Below are 18,336 nucleotides of genomic sequence, written 5' to 3' on the forward strand. Positions count from 1 at the left end.
GTAAAGTTGTGATGACTAGAAGTAGAATGGCAATCCAAGGAGATGATAGTGAAGCTGGAAAAAATATGGAGGAACATAAACAATAGCTAGCACCTAAGCCACCACTTGAACATGTTTCTGATTTTGTAGAACTTGAAGAGATTAATGAGGAGATGAAGATGATAAGGAAGAAGAGACACCAATAAAAGAGAAGGAAAAAGAAAGAATAAAAGAAGAAGAAAAAGAAAAAGAAAAAAAGTTGAAAAATGAAAAACAAAAAGAGAAAGTTGTTGATGATGAGATGAGGAAAGGCAAGAGTGAGGCAAACACTAACAAGAAGAAGGATACTGCTCCAAATGAAGGCAAGGAAGTACCTTATCCTTTGGTACCTTCCCAGAAAGAGAAAGAAATACATTTGGCTAAATTTCTTGATATCTTCAAGAAACTAGAAATTACTTTACCCTTTGGAGAAGCACTTCAACAGATGTCACTCTATGCCAAATTTTTAAAAGATATGCTGACCAAGAAGAACCGATACATCCATAATGATAGAATTATGGTGGAAGGCAATTGTAGTGTTGTGATTCAATACATTTTTCCACCAAAGCACAAAGGTCTTAGAGTTGTCACGATACCGTGTTCCATTGGTGAGGTTGCTGTAGGAAAAGCTCTCATAGACTTGGGAGCTAGTATCAACTTAATGCCTCTTTCCATGTGCCGGCGACTTGGAGAGATAGAGATAATACCTACACACATGACCTTCCAGTTAGCTGATCGCTCCATCGCAAAACCATATGGAGTGATTGAAGATGTTTTGGTGAAGGTGAAACACCTTATATTTCCAGCTGATTTCGTGGTGCTAGACATAGATGAGGATGCTGATATTCCTCTCATTCTTGGCCGCCCATTCATGTCTACTACAAGCTGTGTAGTAGATATGGAAAAGAAGATGTTGCAAATGGGCATAGAAGATCAGAAAATCAGCTTTGATCTATTTCATGAAGATAAAGAACCACTTGATCGGAATGTCTGTTTTAAAGTTCATGTGATGGAGGAAAGAAGACCTGATAAGAAGTTCCTTGAAGTGGGAACATTATTGGATCATGGATAACAGAATGATGCATCAAACTAATGACGTTAAAGAAGTGCTTACTTAGAGGCAACCCAGCTTTTCTTTCCCTTCTCTATCTTCATTTTTATTTCTTGCATGTAGTTAGGACATCTTGCTTGTGATTGTGATTGATTTCAGCTTTTTTCGTAATGAACAAAAAGGGTTGTTAAAATTATGTGTGAAAAGATAAGCAGAAAATGACTTAGAAAAATTTTCAGATTGCTTATCCGCTAAGTGCAAACCTTGCGCTAAGCGCCATCTCTTCACATGCTAAGCCGAGCTTTCTCGCACTAAGACCCCTGATTGATTTGTTGAATGGTTCAGCTACGCGCATATCGATGCGCTAAGCCCAACATCTTTACTTTATGTTGCACCTTAAGCAGTGGGCTTAGCGTGGATGATGCGCTAAGCGCCACTTCCTCTCTGTGAAAATTTATTATAGTTGCGCTAAGCACACCATCCTACACTAAGCCCCAGATTCATTCTCTAAGTTGAGCTTTCAAGCTGGGCTTAGCGGGAAAGGGTGCACTAAGCGCCAACATCATTTTATTTTGAAGTCATTGGAAGTACGCTTAGCGCAGGTAGTGGCGCTAAGCCTAAATCACATCTTAGGCTAAGCGCATATTGCAGAAAGATTCTTGGTGTTGCAAAAAGCGCTAAGCGCAACTGCCACACTAAGCCCCAAATGCTTACTGGAGGTTACAACTTCAAGTTGGGCTTAGTGCGAGGCTAGGCTAAGCACTAGTATTTTAAACTCAAACGTCAAGTTGGCACACTAAGCGCAGCTGTACGCTAAGGGCGCCATACAAATTTCAGTTTTTAAAAAGTAGAGGCAGAGGCATTTGGGTTGCTACCTTGGCACCTAAACCTCTACACTCTCTCATCCCTGAGCATTCTTTTATTTCTGCTGTGTGCTTACTGCTCCTCTGCATCCTTTGCTTCCTTATACTCTGCATTACACATCCAAGTAAGTTACTTGATTTCCTTTTGCTTTATATTTCATGCTTCATACCTTAGGATAGAGGATTTATGTTTTCTTAGTTAGCATTGCTATTAGGTTAAGTTACTTAGTTTTAGGGCTAGCTATTTTAGGACTTTAGGTAGTTAAGAAGCCCATTAGGGGCAATGTGGTTAAAAAGGGGTGAAAACCCCTGTGTATCTTTTTGGGATTCGCAATGAACGCGCTAAGTGCGCCTGTTGCGCTTAGCCTGTTCATCGCAACTGTTAATTTTTTTTTCAGATTTATGATGATCGCGCTAAGCGGACCATGTCGCGCTAAGCACGTTCATCTTGGTTGTTGCACCCAAAACGATGCAGACGCTAAGCGCACCTGTGCGCTAAGCGTCAATGGTATACTGAAATACCCAGTGTAGTTCAGGCGCTAAGCCCAGCTTGCTGCGCTAAGCGCCACTTAGGTTTTGTTTCTTTACCCTTGTAATAAGGCTAAGCGCGCCTATGCGCTAAGCCTCAGTGTCTATCTGTTGAGGCTGAGCTAAGCGCCAGCATGCGGCGCTAAGCCTCAGTCCTCTACTGTTTCTAAAATTTTAGACTTAGGCTAAGCGCCCTTGTACACTAAGCCTATTCTGCAGAAAAAAATGTTTTTCATGTCTTTGAGCTAAGTGACAGCTTGCTGCGCTTAGCGCTTGTGTTAATTTCATAAGGTTTGTTAAGTGTCAGCATGCTACGCTAAGTGCCCAGCTCTGTTTTCAGTTTAATTTTTCTATTTTCTTGAGAAAAAACCTGTGGTAATCTTGTGTGTTTTGTCTTATATTTTGCAAATGGCTTCAAGGAAAAGAAAGGCACCCTCTACACCTACCCAAGCCAGATTTGACAGATCCAGATTCATATCCCAAGAGGCTTGGGAAAGATACACTGATGTTATTGTGCCTTGGAAGCTTTTGCCTGAGAGGAACGTGGTGGTCTACTATACAAAGTTTGATGAGTTCAAGGAGGAACTCGGGAGACGCCATTGGGATGAGGAGTTGACTGACTTTGGGGACGACAACATTGATGTTTCCATTGTAAAAGAATTCTATGCAAACCTCTATGACCCCGAGGACAAATCACCTAAGCAGGTGAAGGTGAGAGGTCATCCGATTAAGTTTGATGAGGATACGCTTAACACATTTTTGAAGACCCCTATTGTTGTGGAAGAGGGGGAATCACTCTGTGTTTATTCTAGATTTGCACTCCTGAGGCCTGATCCTCAGGAGTTAGCTGCTAAGCTCTATATCCCAGGGAGGGGATTTGAGCTTAATGCTGATGGGCAGCCCTTGAAGATGTTGAGGAAGAACATGACCACCCTAGCTCAGACATGGAGTGTTCTTTCCTTCTCTAACCTAATTCCTACCTCCCAAACTTCTGATGTCACCCTGGATAGAGTCAAACTCATTTATGGCATCATTATCAAGATGGACATGAATGTGGAGTACCTCATCTTCCACCATATCTCCCTCACTTCTCAGCATGACACATCCAGACTTGGATTCCCGGCCTTGATTACAGCTTTATGTAAGGCTAGGGGAGTTCAGTCTGACTCTAGATCCTTGGAGAGCCTGAGTCCTGCCATTAATTTGGCTTACATTAAGAAGAACTGTTGGAATCTTGATGATCCAATAGTAACTTTCAGAGGACCCAGGAAGGCCAGAGGGAAGAGATCTGAGGCCCCTTCCACTTCAGCATCAGAGGCGCTAGCACCTTCTTCTTCTATACTTCCTCCCTCTTCCTCCACAGAGATCCTAGTGATTCCTCCAGCACCCACATAGATACCACTTCCAGCTCTAGTATCTACAGGTCCAGTAGATTTTATTTTTACTCCTCATATGCTTCACTCCATGCGCCAGAGCATCCATAGAGGGCAGTCCATCATCATGCAGAGCCTTCAGGGCTTGGGCTTGGCCTCCATTATGAGCATGGAGGATTTTGATGCACAGGTGGCCTGGCCAGGAGACCAGCCTTCTTCCTCTGGAGGGGGTGGGGCCTCTACAGCCTAGGAGCCTGTGACTGAGGAGCCACCAACACCAGCACCATCACCAGCAGCAGCAGAGGAGGAGACCACTCCAGATCAGACCCCACAGCCATCTCCACCATCTGCACCTACTCCTGAGGAGACTCAGCCATCAGCACTGGATCTTAATGAAGACCAGCCACAGGAGGGGCAAGACGTTTATTTTTTTTGCATTATGAACACTTTAGTTTAATTTCAATTATTTTATGATTTATGTCATTTAAATTTCAGCTTTTATGTTTCCGTTCTTTAATTTTCAGCATTTTAATTTCAGTACTATAGTTGTTTGCTTGCTTGTACAAAAAGCTTGATTGAATAGTGAATTGATTGAACATTGTATGCAGTGGCTTGTTTGGTATGGAATGAGTGTTTGGAAATGATTTGATTGAGCAAATGTATGAATTGAATGGATTGAGATGATTGGATGATTGTTTTGATCAAGTTTGCCATCATTAGAAGAGAATGAGCATATGATTGGAATTATGTCTAAAAATGTTAGTTGGTTTTCAGATTGATTGTGAAGGAATGCATTAACCGTATCTTGGTGAGAGTGTGATCTTTAAAATTTTGAGAGAAATGACTATCATTTAGTGCTGATTTTTGCGTGAATCTCTGAAGTATGGATTGGATGCATGAACTTAAGGATGATGAAGGCCATGTTTGATTATGAATATCTACTTAGCCAAAAAGCTAACTGTCATACCCTAATTTCGTCCGGGGACCATTGTTTGTTAGCATGCAACTTTCGCTTGACCACCTCAAAATTTTTAACACCCATCGTTGTGGAATTCGTAAAGTTCCGGGATGTTTCAAGAAGAAACCGGTCAAAAACACTAAAACGGGAGTGTATTTAGCAAAGTGGGGTGTGTGTAAATAAACTGTTACACTCTAATCTCATCTGAGGAGCATTGTTGATCGCTTCAGAAGGCTTAACACTCATCACGATGGAATCCGTAAAGTTTCGTGAGATTTCAAAAAGAAAACGGCCAAAAACACAAAAAATGGGGGGTGAACTTATCAAGATAGGGGTGTATATAGCAATTCAAATCTAGGCCCTTCCGGCAAATTTTGGAAGTTGGGTTGCTTAAGGAGGAAGCAACTGGGGGGCAAGCTCCTCCACGTTGTTGAAAAATGGTTTCTAGGGCTTCCGTGGCTTCCGTAAAATTTCCTAAAACCTTGGGTAAGCATATTTCACTTAACATTGTTGAAAGGGAAGAGAAAAAAAGATGAAAATCAAATCCGAAATACTTTCGTAAGGCTTCCGTAACTTTTCCATAAAGTACGAAAAGGGGGGTGAACTTAGTAATTGGGGTGTGCTTAGAAATCTTCCTCAAGAAGCCTCTGGGCGGCAAGCACCTCTCTTTTTCCCTATAAATAGGGGAGGGGGGCTGTTTCAAAAATGTTCATGACCCCTAAGCTATGCATTTCGGCTATTTTGGGCAAAAAACACGTTTTCATGAAGAAAAATCGAGTCAAAGTGCTTCCGTAACGCTTCCATAAGCGATTCTGTGGAAATTCTTCATCGTTCTTCACCGTTCTTCGTTCGTTCTTCGTCGTTCTTCAGTCTTCAACCGGTATGTTCCCGAAATTGAATCTTTCAATTCATTTTATGCACCCTTAGTGGTCCCTACTTGTTTTGTGTACTTTCACTTCAATTTCGCTTACTTTCAGTTTTCTTTTCTTCTGCTTTAACGAGCTTTTAACCGTTTATTTAAGCCGTTTTCTCATCAAATAAATGATAAAATGAATTTCAGCCGATCATTTGTGTTGTAATCTCGTTTAATCACTGTTAAGACAAAATCTAACCAATCGTTCATGTTGTAACCTCGGTTAAACCAAAAAAAGCAAAATAATAATAAAATAATCAAAATATCTTGAAAAAAATAATAATAATAATAAATCAAGAAATATCAATTGGACGTTTTTCTTTGAAAGATTCCTTGAATTAATTGACTAATAATCAAAGTGAAACCAAGGTATAAATCAACTCACAAATCAAGCTTTGTCCGCAAAAATCACTAAAAACCGTTTTAAGGTCCAACGCCTTAAACGGTCCTCTTTGCTTTTATCGGTTAACATGGACCATTCAAAAGCATAAAATCAACCCATAACTTTACCGCTTTTGCAAGAACTACGTAGGTCTGATTTCCTCATCGCAATTAAGGATACGTAGGAGCAAAAGCCTCGCTTTTGTCGACCACCCCAAGAGATTGTTAATGGTCCAACGCCTTAACATTTCTCTCCTTTCAAAAACTAAGAGATCGTTAATGGTACAACTCCTTAACGTTTCTCTACTTTCAAAAACCAAGAGATCGTTAATGGTCCAACGCCTTAACGTTTCTCTCCTTTCAAAATCAAAAGATCATTTAATGATCCAACGCCTTAAATGACCTTTTGTTCGGTTAAAATCAATCTTGCGGAAAAAGATCAAAACAACTTAACCAACGTTTAGTTCTCAAAGAACTACGTAGGTCTGATTTCCTCATCGCAATTGAGGATACGTAGGAGCGAGGGAAATATACCCTTGTCAACCACAAAAAGGTAAAAAAAAATACAAAAAAACATAAAAAAGCATAAAAACACAAAAAAAACGTAAAAAGGGAAAATAAAACAAATCGAAGACATGATATTGCACATTTGATTAAAGGTTGTCATCCCTTGTGAAGGACACGTGGGGTGCTAATACCTTCCCCGTGCGTAAAAACAACTCCCGAACCTTTCACACTTAAAGTTCGTAGATCACACCTTTCTGACGTTTTCCTCGAATAAACGTTGGTGGCGACTCCGTGCATTTTCCTCCCATGGAAGATGCACCCGTGAGCCCCGCATCGCCCTCCCGCTGAAGGGTAGGTTGTGACACTAACCTTGTGATTGAATGAATTATCCCTTGCACCCAGTTTGAGTTGAATGAATTGATTGATTGATTGAACCTCGAGCCTATTCAGTTGTATCTTCTACTACCTTATTTTAGGTTGTAAGAAAGCATCATCCACAGAAGATGGTTCAAGGCAAATTTGTCCCAAATTTGGGGGAGTTATTATCAAGGTAAATTTGTTCCAAATTTGGGGGAGGCATTGGGTAAGGATTGAAATGGTCAAAGAAAATAGTATATACACACTGCATCTGTTCTATGTTAAAAAAAAAGTTGTAAGTATAAATAAGTTGATAAGTGTGTATGCTATAATTTCAGGTATGAAAGCTAAATGCCTAAGAAAAAGGGCAAGTATGGGGAAGGAATGAATGAAAAAGTGAAGGTTATTCTATGGATGAATGCTCTCCTAGAACCTAAGCTTTTTAATCCTACAAAAACCATGAATTGTTGGTAGCCTAACCCCATTACAAGCCTATAAAGTCCTTCGGATTCATTTTTGTGTGTTCATTACTGTATGATAGGAGATGAAATGCAAAGGTTGGAACTTGTGTTGGTTTTTATGATGGAATAAGCCTAAACACTTGAGTTTGAGTGAAACAATGATTGTGAGGTTTTGGTTGATGAGCCTTCCTTGATTTCGTTCATGCTTACTAGCTTATTTCAGCTGTGACTCTAATACTTGTGCTCCTATCTTTGAAAAGCTTCATGCTTGTGAGAAGTAATTGATTTAAGCATTCCATGATATTCAGTTCATATGGTTGATGTCCTTGATGAATCAAACACCATTTTCTTTTGATTGGCCACTGTCTTTGTCACTTGAGGACAAGTGAACTGTTCTTTCTTTGCTTGAGGACAAGCAAAACTGTAAATTTGGGGGAGTTTGTTAGTCGCTTTATACGACTAAATTTTGTATAGAAATCATTTTCCAAAGCTTGTATAGTTCCCCAATTTATGGTTATTTTGGAGTAAATTTTGTAAATAAATCTTGTTTTATGGTTAATGTTGTCTCTAGAACATTTCCATTGGATTTAATGATGAAATCTGTGCATTTTTAGGTGAAAAAGAGGCTAAGTTTTGAATTGCAAAAAGTAGCAGTTGGGCTAAGCACATAACCACCGCTTAGCGCAAAGGAGAATCTGGTAGAGCATCAACATCAAAGTTGCGCGCTAAGCTCAACATCAGTGTGCTACGTGTAGCAGGTGCCTTCAGCCAGGCTAAGCGCAAGACTAGCGCTAAGCCCAATTCCACTTCCTCGCGCTAAGCATGAGTATGGCGCTAAGCGCAACGTCACAAATTCAGAGCCTATTTAAAGCCTGTTTTGAGAAGAATTAGGACAGAGGGACCTGAAGCAGATAATTGGCAAAGATTGGCATAGCAGCCACAGTGCCTATTTCGGGAAAAGAGCCCTAGAAGCAGCATTAGAAGACCAGCTTGTGCATTGAAGCCTAGGTTTTGTCATTTGAGAGAGATTATTAAGTAGACAGTGCGTGTGAGATGCTGAGAAGAGGAAGAGGAATCCCCTTTCTTGTGTAAGAAACTATCATTCTCTACTTTTAATCTCATTTATTGTTAGGGTTTCTTTGTAATGGCTGGCTAAACACCCTAGTTAGGGATTTCTAATGAACAACTGATGTAAATACATAATATCTAATTGATTGTGTTTCTATGTTCAATGCTTCATTCAATGCTTGATGTTTGTATGCCTTTGGTCTGATCACCCATTTGTGTGCACAGTTAGGTGACTTTAGCATTGGGAAATGTACTATTGCCTTAGAACTTGATTGAAGCAGAATCGAAACTCAATCTCACATGAGGGATCTGCGGGTTAAGTTTTGGTTATAATTATGTTGTTACAATAATGGTGTTTAGTTTAGGTCTAGTCTTACATGAAGGATCTACGGACGAAGCTTAGGCTAAGTTAGGCTAAACTTGCGTAAGCTACTTGAGCTGTGTCTAGTCTTACATGAGGGATCTGCAGACGAAACTCAGTTTAAGTTAGTCGAAACCTAAGAGGGCTATCTAAATCCGGTGTAGTCATAAATGAGGGATCTGCGGACGAAACTTGGATATTCAGCTTGACGAGGGATCAAAGGTTTAGTAATTTAGGCTATAGCATAGAACACAAGAGCATGATTGATTAGAGAAATATATTTCTATGCATCACCTTGTTTGTTAGAAAGACCCAACTTATCTACCTACTGCTGTCATTTTATTTACCTTGCATTTTATGGTGGTGAGCTTCTTCTTGACTCATCTTCTCCTTGAAGTGGCGTCTCCTCTCAACTCTTCTTCTTCTCCATTCTGCTGCCATTAAAATTCATGAAGCAAAGGACTCCATTGATGAAGAAGATCCAAGGCCTACAAGCTCCAATGGAGCTACATCATGTGGTATCAAGAGCATCTTCATCTAGATGTTGAGGAAAAAAGCCCAGAGTTTGAAGAACCACTGTATTTAAGGTCAAATCCTTTTCAAGGGGGAGGGAATGATGCAATCCTACCCCACAAGGGCATTGGATAGAAGACTCAAAGTAGATTGGGCCAGAGATGCAAGAGAAGACCCTAGGCTTCTCATGAGCCTTAGGGTAGATTTCGGGCCCATGGGCTAAGTATGAGCCCACTTATCTTTGTACATATTAGATTAAGTTTTCATTATTTTTGGGCCTTGTATTTAGGGCTCCATAATGTAGGTGGGGTACCCTTGAAATGTAGGATTTTTCAGCCCTTGTATTTTAGGGCACCTAGACTAGTTTTTGTATTAGGGGTAGTTTTGTAATTTCACATGCATTGAGTGAATATTTTATGTGTGTGTTGGTAAATAAGTTTAATTGAATTGAGATCAGCCCAATCCAATTAAATTTTAGAGGGGAGGTGAGCATTTTCTTGCTACGTTGCCACATCATATAGTCACAGTTTGTGCATGTCCTTCATGCTTTACATGCCTCATGACACCTAAGCACACTTAGTTGAGAATCTTGGACTTGATCTTGGATTAGTGGGCTGAACCATAGATAAAATTTACTATTCATAATTACTGAAATTTTGGCTCCAAAATTTGGTTCCACAAATTCAAGTAAAATTTGAATTGAAATTCAAATTTCCCTCTAATTTTGTGTGAAACTTAGGCTATAAATAGAGGTCATGTGTGTGCATTTTTTCAATTTTGATCATTTGAGAAATAAACTTCAAAGTTCAGACTTCTTTAGAAGCACTAAATTTCGTGCTCTTCTCTTCCTCTCCCTTCATTCATCTTCTTCTATGGGGTGTCAGTCACTCCCACAAAGCTTATCCGGCCTCCCATTAACAGGGTCTTCAAAGAAAAGTATTGCATGCCAAGGCAGGCACAACATTAGGGGGAGGACCAGTAGCAGCCAGCCACAGATGCACCATTGCCACCTCTATGGCAGCCACCATCTCTAGAGTCCATCTCTGCTCACATGCAAAGGATGGAGCTCCAGATGCACGCATATATGCAGCATATGACCGACCAGTAGGCGGCCAATCATAGTGGTCAGGTGCAGCTGAATGAGAGCTTTTATCGATACACCCTGCATCAGCAGAGCCAAGATCCCAGCCCTTTCCCGTGGCCTACCCCCAAGCAGTTCAGGGCCACAGTTGCATTGTCTGGAGATAGGCTCAATATTCAGACAGGGGCAGGACCCGTAGTGATGGAAGCTTGCTTATGGGGCTTCTATGGAGGCTGGATCTTTAAGCTTCAATGGGGTCCTTTAATGGTGATTTTCCACCATGGAGATGCAGCGGAAGACAAAGGAAAAGAGGTGAGAGGAGGCACCATCCATTAAGGAATAAGCCATGGAAGAAGGAGCTTCACCACCAAGATGATCCTTGGATAAGAAGCTTGGAAGGATGCTTCAATGGAGGAAAAGAAAGAGGGAGAGAAAGAGAGAGGGGGGAGCACGAAATTGAAGGAATAAAAGAGGGAGAGAAGTGGAACTTTGAAGTATGTCTCACAAGACTCTCATTCATCAAAGTTACAACAAGTGTTACACATGCTTCTATTTATAGACTAGGTAGCTTCCTTGAGAAGCTTTCTTGAGAAAACTTCCTTGAGAAGCTTCTTTGAGAAAACTTCCTTGAGAAGCTAGAGCTTAGCTACACACACCCCTCTAATAACTAAGCTCACCTCCTTGAGAAGCTTCATTGAGAAGATTCCTAAAGAAGTTAGAGCTTAGCTACACACATCCCCTATAATAGCTAAGCTCACCCCCATGCCAAAATACATGAAAATATAAAAAAAGTCCCTATTTCAAAGACTACTCAAAATGCCCTGAAATACAAGGCTAAAACCCTATACTACTAGAATGGCCAAAATACAAGGCCCAAAAGAAGGAAAAACCAATTCTAACATTTACAAAGAAGAATGGATCCAACCTTGACCCATGGGCTCAAAAATCTACCCTAAGGTTCATGAGAACCCTAGGGCCTTCTTTAGTAGCTCTAGCCCAAGCCTCTTGGAGTCTTCTATCCAATACCCTTGGGGGGTAGGATTGCATCACGCAGGGACCCCCAGAGATGAAGATGGAGCATAGGATGATGATGACATGACCGATGTGATGGCCTTCTTCCTTTAAGGGGGCAGAGTCACTTGACTACGATCGCTTAAAATTATGAACTCGTCTTTATTTTATTTTTATCGCTTTCAGTATTTTTTTGTTATCTTATTGTGATAAAACTTGACTTTTTTTATCGCTTTCAATTTTTGTTTGTTATCTCATTGTGATGAAAATTTATCGCTTCTAGTGTGTTGTCATACTATTGCATTGTGATGGTTAGTCTGAAGCGAGAAAACTAAGCAATATATATATATATATATATATATATATAGGGTCTTGTGTATGGTTTCTTTTTGTTCACACACCTTTAGTTCCTTTGATAAGTGTAATCTCGGGTAACAACTTTGCCTAGGTTACAAACTTTTTCTAAAAAACTGAAAAGAAAAACTAAAAACCAACATGCTTGTTGGAAAAAGAAATGATCACCAGTTTTCTTTGGAAAATTCATGGATCAAAATGCAAAAGGCTTTTGGAAAAAAAAAGAAGAAATGTGCACCTAGAGGGTGAACGCAACGAAAGATTTTCATGAATGCCAAAATGAACTCAGATGTTTGTATGACTTGATAAAAAGAGTAATCGTTTAAACACTGGTTTGATCTGAATGGGGAAACAAACCCTAAGCCTTAGTGTTTGCATGGCCACAAAGCCATATATTTGAGTGTCCACATAGATGTGTGCTATGATTAATTTTGCATGAATTTCTTATTATCATAATATGTGTTTCATGGAAGTGATTTGGGCATTCCCTCATTGCTGAGCCATTTACTAAACAGGTATCCCGACATACATCATGTCCCGCCATATGCAGGCCTTTTGAGCCAAACGTCGTCTTTTTGGCCATTACCTTGACTAGGATGGAAATTTCCAACCTGATGGAAGCTTCCTTGTGAAGATTCTATGGAGGCTGGATCTTTGAGCTCCAATGAGGTCCTTCAATGGTGATTTTTCACCATGGAGATGCAGCGGAAGGCAAAGGAGAAGAGGAGAGGGGAGGCACCATCCACTAGGGAATAAGCCAAGGAAGAAGGAGCTTCACCACCAAGAATTGCCTTGGATAAGAAGCTTGAAGAGGATGCTTTAATGGAGGAAAAGAAAGAGAGAAGGGGGGAGCACGAAATTGAAGGAATAAAAGAGGGAAAGAAGTGGAACTTTGAAGTGTATCTCATAAGACTTTCATTCATCAAAGTTACAACAAGTGTTACACATGCTTCTATTTATAGACTAGGTAGCTTCCTTGAGAAGCTTTCTTAAGAAAACTTCCTTGAGAAGCTTTCTTAAGAAAACTTCCTTGAGATGTTTCTTTGAGAAAACTTCCTTGAGAAGCTAGAGTTTAGCTACACACACCCATCTAAAAACTAAGCTCACCTCCTTGAGAAGCTTCCTTGAGAAGCTAGAGCTTAGCTACACACACCCATCTAAAAACTAAGCTCACCTCCTTGAGAAGCTTTCTTGAGAAGCTAGAGCTTAGCTACACACCCCTATAATAGCTAAGCTCACCCCCATGACAAAAAAAACATGAAAATACAAAAAAAAATCCTACTACAAAGACTACTCAAAATGCCCTGAAATACAAGGCTAAAACCCTATACTACTAGAATGGCCAAAATACAAGGCCCAAAATAAGAAAACAACCTATTCTACTATTTACAAAGAAGAGTGGACCCAACCTTGGCCCATGGGCTCAAAAATCTACCCTAAGGTTCATGAGAACCCTAAGGCCTTCTTTATCAACTCTAGCCCAATCCTCTTGGAGCCTCTTGCTCATGGCTCTGGTAACTGGTCCTTTCCTAGGGAGGATTGCATCATCCCCTCCCCCTTGAAGAGGATTTGACCTCAAATCTGTTGGTTCCTCCTCCTCTATATCAGCTCCACCTGCAAAAGGAATTAAATCAGAAATATTAAAAGTGGTGCTGACTCCATACTCTCTTGGGAGGTCCAACCTATAGGCATTATTATTGATCCTCTCAGAGACCTGAAAAGGTCCATCCCCTCTTGGGCTAAGCTTTGATTTCCTTTTAGTAGGGAATCTTTCCTTCCTAAGATGGAGCCAAACCCAATCCCCCTCATTAAGAACTAGCTCCTTTCTTCCTCTATTGCCCTTAGTTGAATACACCTTTGTTTGGTTCTCTATTTGGGTCTTAACCCTCTCATGCAACTTCTTTACAAACTCTGACCTAGATTCCCCTTCTTTATGTATAAAAGAAGTGTCAAGTGGGAGGGGAATGAGGTCTAAGGGTGTTAAGGGATTGAACCCATAGACAACCTCAAAAGGGGATTGCTTGGTGGTTCTATGAACCCCCCTATTGTAGGCAAATTCTACATGAGGAAGATACTCATCCCAAGACTTATGGTTGCCTTTTAGAAGAGCCCTTAAAAGAGTGGATAAAGACCTATTCACTACCTCTGTTTGCCCATCAGTTTGTGGATGACAAGTGGTAGAGAAAAGAAGCTTAGTTCCTAGCTTAGCCCATAATGTTTTCCAGAAGTGGCTAAGGAACTTAGCATCTCTATCTGACACAATGGTGCTAGGCAAACCATGGAGTCTCACAACTTCCCTAAAAAAGAGTTTTGAGATATGGGAAGCATCATCCACCTTGTGGCATGGTATAAAGTGTGCCATCTTGCTAAACCTATCCACCACTACAAAGATAGAGTCTACACCTCTTTGGGTTCTAGGGAGCCCAAGGACAAAGTCCATACTAATGTCTACCCAAGGTGCAGATGGAATGGGTAAGGGTGTGTATAGCCCATGAGGCATCACCCTAGACTTGGCTTGTAAACAAGCCACACACCTAGTGCAATGCTTATGGACATCTTTCTTCATATGGGGCCAATAGAACTTTTCTTTGAGTAAGACAAGGGTCTTGTCTATCCCAAAGTGGCCCATGAGCCCACCCTCATGGCTCTCCTTCACAAGTAATTTCCTGATGGTTCCTTGGGGTATGCAAAGCTTTCCCTCTTTGAACAAATACCCCCCAGCCAAATAGTATCCATCTTGGGCCTTTTTCCCACAACTCTTGTAAATGGGAGAGAAATGTTCATCTAAAGCATACAAATCCCTAATGTTATCAAATCCTAAAATTTGAGCTCCTAGTGAGCAAAACAATGTATGTCTCCTAGAGAGGGCATCAGCTACCACATTTGTTTTTCCCTTTTTGTATTTGATAACATATGGAAATTGCTCTAGGTACTCTACCCATTTTGCATGCCTTTTGTTTAACTTGCTTTGCCCTCTAATGAACTTAAGTGATTGATGATCACTATGAATGACAAATTCCTTGGAAACAAGGTAATGTTCCCAAGTTCGGAGTGCTCTTATTAAGGCATAAAGCTCTTTATCATAGGTGGGGTAGTTAAGGGTCGCACCATGAAGTTTTTCACTAAAATAAGCAATAGGGTGCCCACCTTGCAACAAAACAGCTCCAACTCCCACTCCAGAGGCATCACATTCTAGCTCAAAAGTTTTAGAAAAGTCAGGAAGAGCTAGAACAGGTGCCTTAGTAAGCTTTTCTTTGAGCAAAGCAAAGGCTTGCTCTTGCTTTTCACCCCAGGTAAATGCCACATTCTTCTTCACTAGCTCATTGAGAGGTGATGCAATTGTAGAGAAATTAGGAACGAACCTTCTATAGAAGCTTGCCAACCCATGGAAGCTCCTAATATCTCCCACACTTTTTGGGGTGGGCCATTCTTGGATGGCCTTGATTTTCTCAGGGTCCACTTGGACCCCATTTCTACCAACTACAAACCCTAAGAAAACTATATTATCTACACAAAAAGTACACTTCTCTATATTTGCATAGAGGGTGTTTTTCCTAAGGACTGAAAGAACTTGCCTGAGATGTCCTAAGTGATCATCTAGGCTCCTACTGTACACTAAAATATCATCAAAATAAACAACTACAAATCTACCTATGAAATCCCTTAAGACATGATGCATAAGCCTCATAAAGGTGCTTGGTGCATTAGTGAGCCCAAAAGGCATCACTAGCCATTCATACAAACCAAACTTGGTCTTGAAAGCGGTTTTCCACTCATCACCCTTTTTCATCCTGATTTGGTGATACCCACTTTTAAGATCAATTTTTGAAAAGATATTGGCACCATGCAACTCATCAAGCAAATCATCAAGTCTAGGAATGGGGTGCCTATACTTTACAGTGATGTTGTTGATGGCCCTGCAATCTGTACACATTCTCCACGTACCATCCTTTTTGGGCACCAACAACACTGGCACAGCACATGGGCTTAGGCTCTCTTGGACCCAGCCCTTCTTCAACAATTCTTTTACCTGAGACTCTATCTCCTTAGTCTCCTGAGGATTAGTCCTATAGGCTGGCCTATTAGGAAGGCTTGCTCCTGGGACTAAATCTATTTGGTGTTCTATTCCCCTTAAAGGAGGTAGCCCAGGGGGTATCTCTTTGGGAAATATATCACCAAATTCATGTAAGAGTTCTTGGACCTTTGGGGGTAAGGTCTCAAATGTAGGAATTGTGGCAGTGCTAAGGGATGTTTCCCTTGATAGGAAAAGGTAGAAAGATTGTTTAAGAAGGAGTGCTCTTTTAATATCACCTTTTGTTGCAAAATGATTTTCCTTCTTAACAATCTTCTTGGAGGAATCCTTTTCCTCTTTTTCCTTCCCCGTGGCCTTTGAAGACAAGGCCTTACTATCCTTCTTTTTATTTTGTTTCTCTAGTTTTTCTTCCTCATCCCTCTTATCTTTCATAGTTAGTTGATCTCTGGCCACCTGTGAAGGTGTTTGAGGATGCAATACAAATTTAGTGCCAAGATGGGTGAGGGTAATCTCATTAGTTAGGCCATTGTAAATGATCTTCCTATCAAATTGACATGGCCTTCCTAAAAGAATATGTCCTGCCTCCATGGGAACTATATCACAATTAACTTCATCCTTATATGTCCCAATGGAGAAAGGTACCTTCACTTGTTGGTTAACTATCATTTCCCCTTGCTCATTGAGCCATTGAAGTTTATAAGGTTTTGGGTGGGGAATGATAGTGAGGTTCAACTTGGAAACTAATCTTGTGCTACAAAAATTGCAACAAGATCCACTATCCACAATGAGAGAACAAGTTTTATCTAAAATTTTGCATCTTGTATGAAATATGTTCTCTCTTTGGGATTGAGATAGATCACAAGATTGACCTCCAAGGAGCCTTCTAACCATTAAGAGGTCACCTTTTTCATGGGGGTAGACTTCCTCACTAGACTCTTCTCCCCTTACTTCATCTTCACTTCCACTAGAGGAAGGGCAAGAAGTAGTTTCCTCTTGACTACTATAAATGTCTTGACCCCTCATAATCATGGTTTTCTTGGTGGGGCATTGAGAGGCAATGTGACCTCTCCCAAGACATTTGAAGCATTTAATGTTGCTAGTCCTTTCTTGGGAACTAGTCTTAGGGGTGTATTTCTCTATGGTCTTACCCTTATCTTCCTTGGGTTTTGAAGGTGTAGCCCCAAAACTCCTTGGGCTTGGTCCTTCCTTGGATAAGAGTGAAAGCCATAAGATTTTGAAGAAGGCTTTCTTTTTAGTTGTTGTTCCACTCTTATACAAAGTTGGACTAGTTCATCTAGGTCCCTATATGGAAGGAGTTCAACCTTGTCCCTTACTTCCATATTAAGCCCACTAAGGAACCTCGCTATGCTTGTCCTTTCCTCCTCCCTAAGTCCAGCTCTTAAAAAGAGTAGTTCCATTTGTTGTCTGTATTCTTCAATACTCATACTCCCTTGTTTAAGCCTTTGGAGCTTGTCCATAAGCTCCCTTTCATAGTAGGGAGGAATGTGCCTCTTCCTAAGGGCACTCTTAAGATCATTCCAATACTCTACTGGAGGATCCCCATGAATCCTTCGTTCCCTAACAAGGGAAGTCCACCAATAGAGGGCATACCCTTGAAAGCTAAGGGTAGCCAATGGAACTTTTCTCTCTTCGCTAATATGATGGCAAGCAAAGAGTTGTTCAACCTTCATTTCCCAATCTAAGTAGGCCTCAACATTATCTTTTCCATGGAAATATGGAAGACTAATGTTAACCTCTTGAGGCCTTCTATCCCTTTCCCTTCTTTGGGAGTGATGTTTAGTATGTGAACTATGGCGCCCTCTATAATAGTCGCTAAGTTCTTCACTTAAACTCTTGCAAGAGTCATGACTACTATAGGAGGCATGTTTTTCTCTTTTCATTTCTTTTATTATTTTTCTTCTTTCTTCCTCTCTTATTTTCTCTCTTTCATCTTGACTTGTTTCTTCCACTCTTTTTTTTCCTTTTTCTTTTCTCTCTTGTTTTTCTTTCCATAACTTGAGAGAACTCAACTCATCTAAGATTCTAGTTAGAGGGTCCTTATGACTAGTACCCTCATCATTAACACTAGTTGAATGATGACTCATGTTGGTTTCTAAGTTGTGGTTCTTTCTTATTGGAGGTTTGAAAACAAAAGGTAAAAGAAACTATGGTTGAAACTAGCCAAAATAAACACTAAAAGAGGTGTGAAAGATAAGGTAAAAAAAAAACTAATTGGTAAAATGCAAGCTATCTAGGCGATTTGACAATGGAAGGTAAAAGAAATAAGCTATGAAAGTAAGCAAGAAATGTAAACTAGGTGAATCCTAAGAGTGTTTGGATGACCACATTCAAGGTTCCCAATAAAGCACTCACTATCCTAAGCAAAAATTGCCTAAAATTATTACACACAAATGGAAGTTTGGTAACCTATTGGAGGCTCCCAACACACTTCCAATGAAAGGTCTTTTTGTTACAAAAACTTGAAAGCAATGAAGGTAAGTAAAT

The 18,336-nt window shown here is 40.4% G+C and overlaps 1 protein-coding gene across 1 annotated transcript; it reads left to right on the plus strand.

Annotated features, from left to right (window-relative positions):
• The first annotated feature begins 280 nt into the window (after positions 1 to 280).
• LOC114410706 lies at positions 281 to 1,090 on the plus strand. The gene has a single exon (XM_028374650.1). The coding sequence runs from the start codon at positions 281 to 283 to the stop codon at positions 1,088 to 1,090; it is 810 nt and encodes a 269-aa protein (XP_028230451.1).
• Positions 1,091 to 18,336: the final 17,246 nt, after the last annotated feature.

The sequence above is a fragment of the Glycine soja genome, chromosome 4 (assembly GCF_004193775.1).
Source record: "Glycine soja cultivar W05 chromosome 4, ASM419377v2, whole genome shotgun sequence".
Taxonomy (NCBI): domain Eukaryota; kingdom Viridiplantae; phylum Streptophyta; class Magnoliopsida; order Fabales; family Fabaceae; genus Glycine; species Glycine soja.

Coding starts and splice junctions, on each gene's coding strand:
- LOC114410706 (XM_028374650.1), top strand. CDS start 281: ATGAGGAAAGGCAAGAGTGAGGCAAACACTAACAAGAAGAAGGATACT.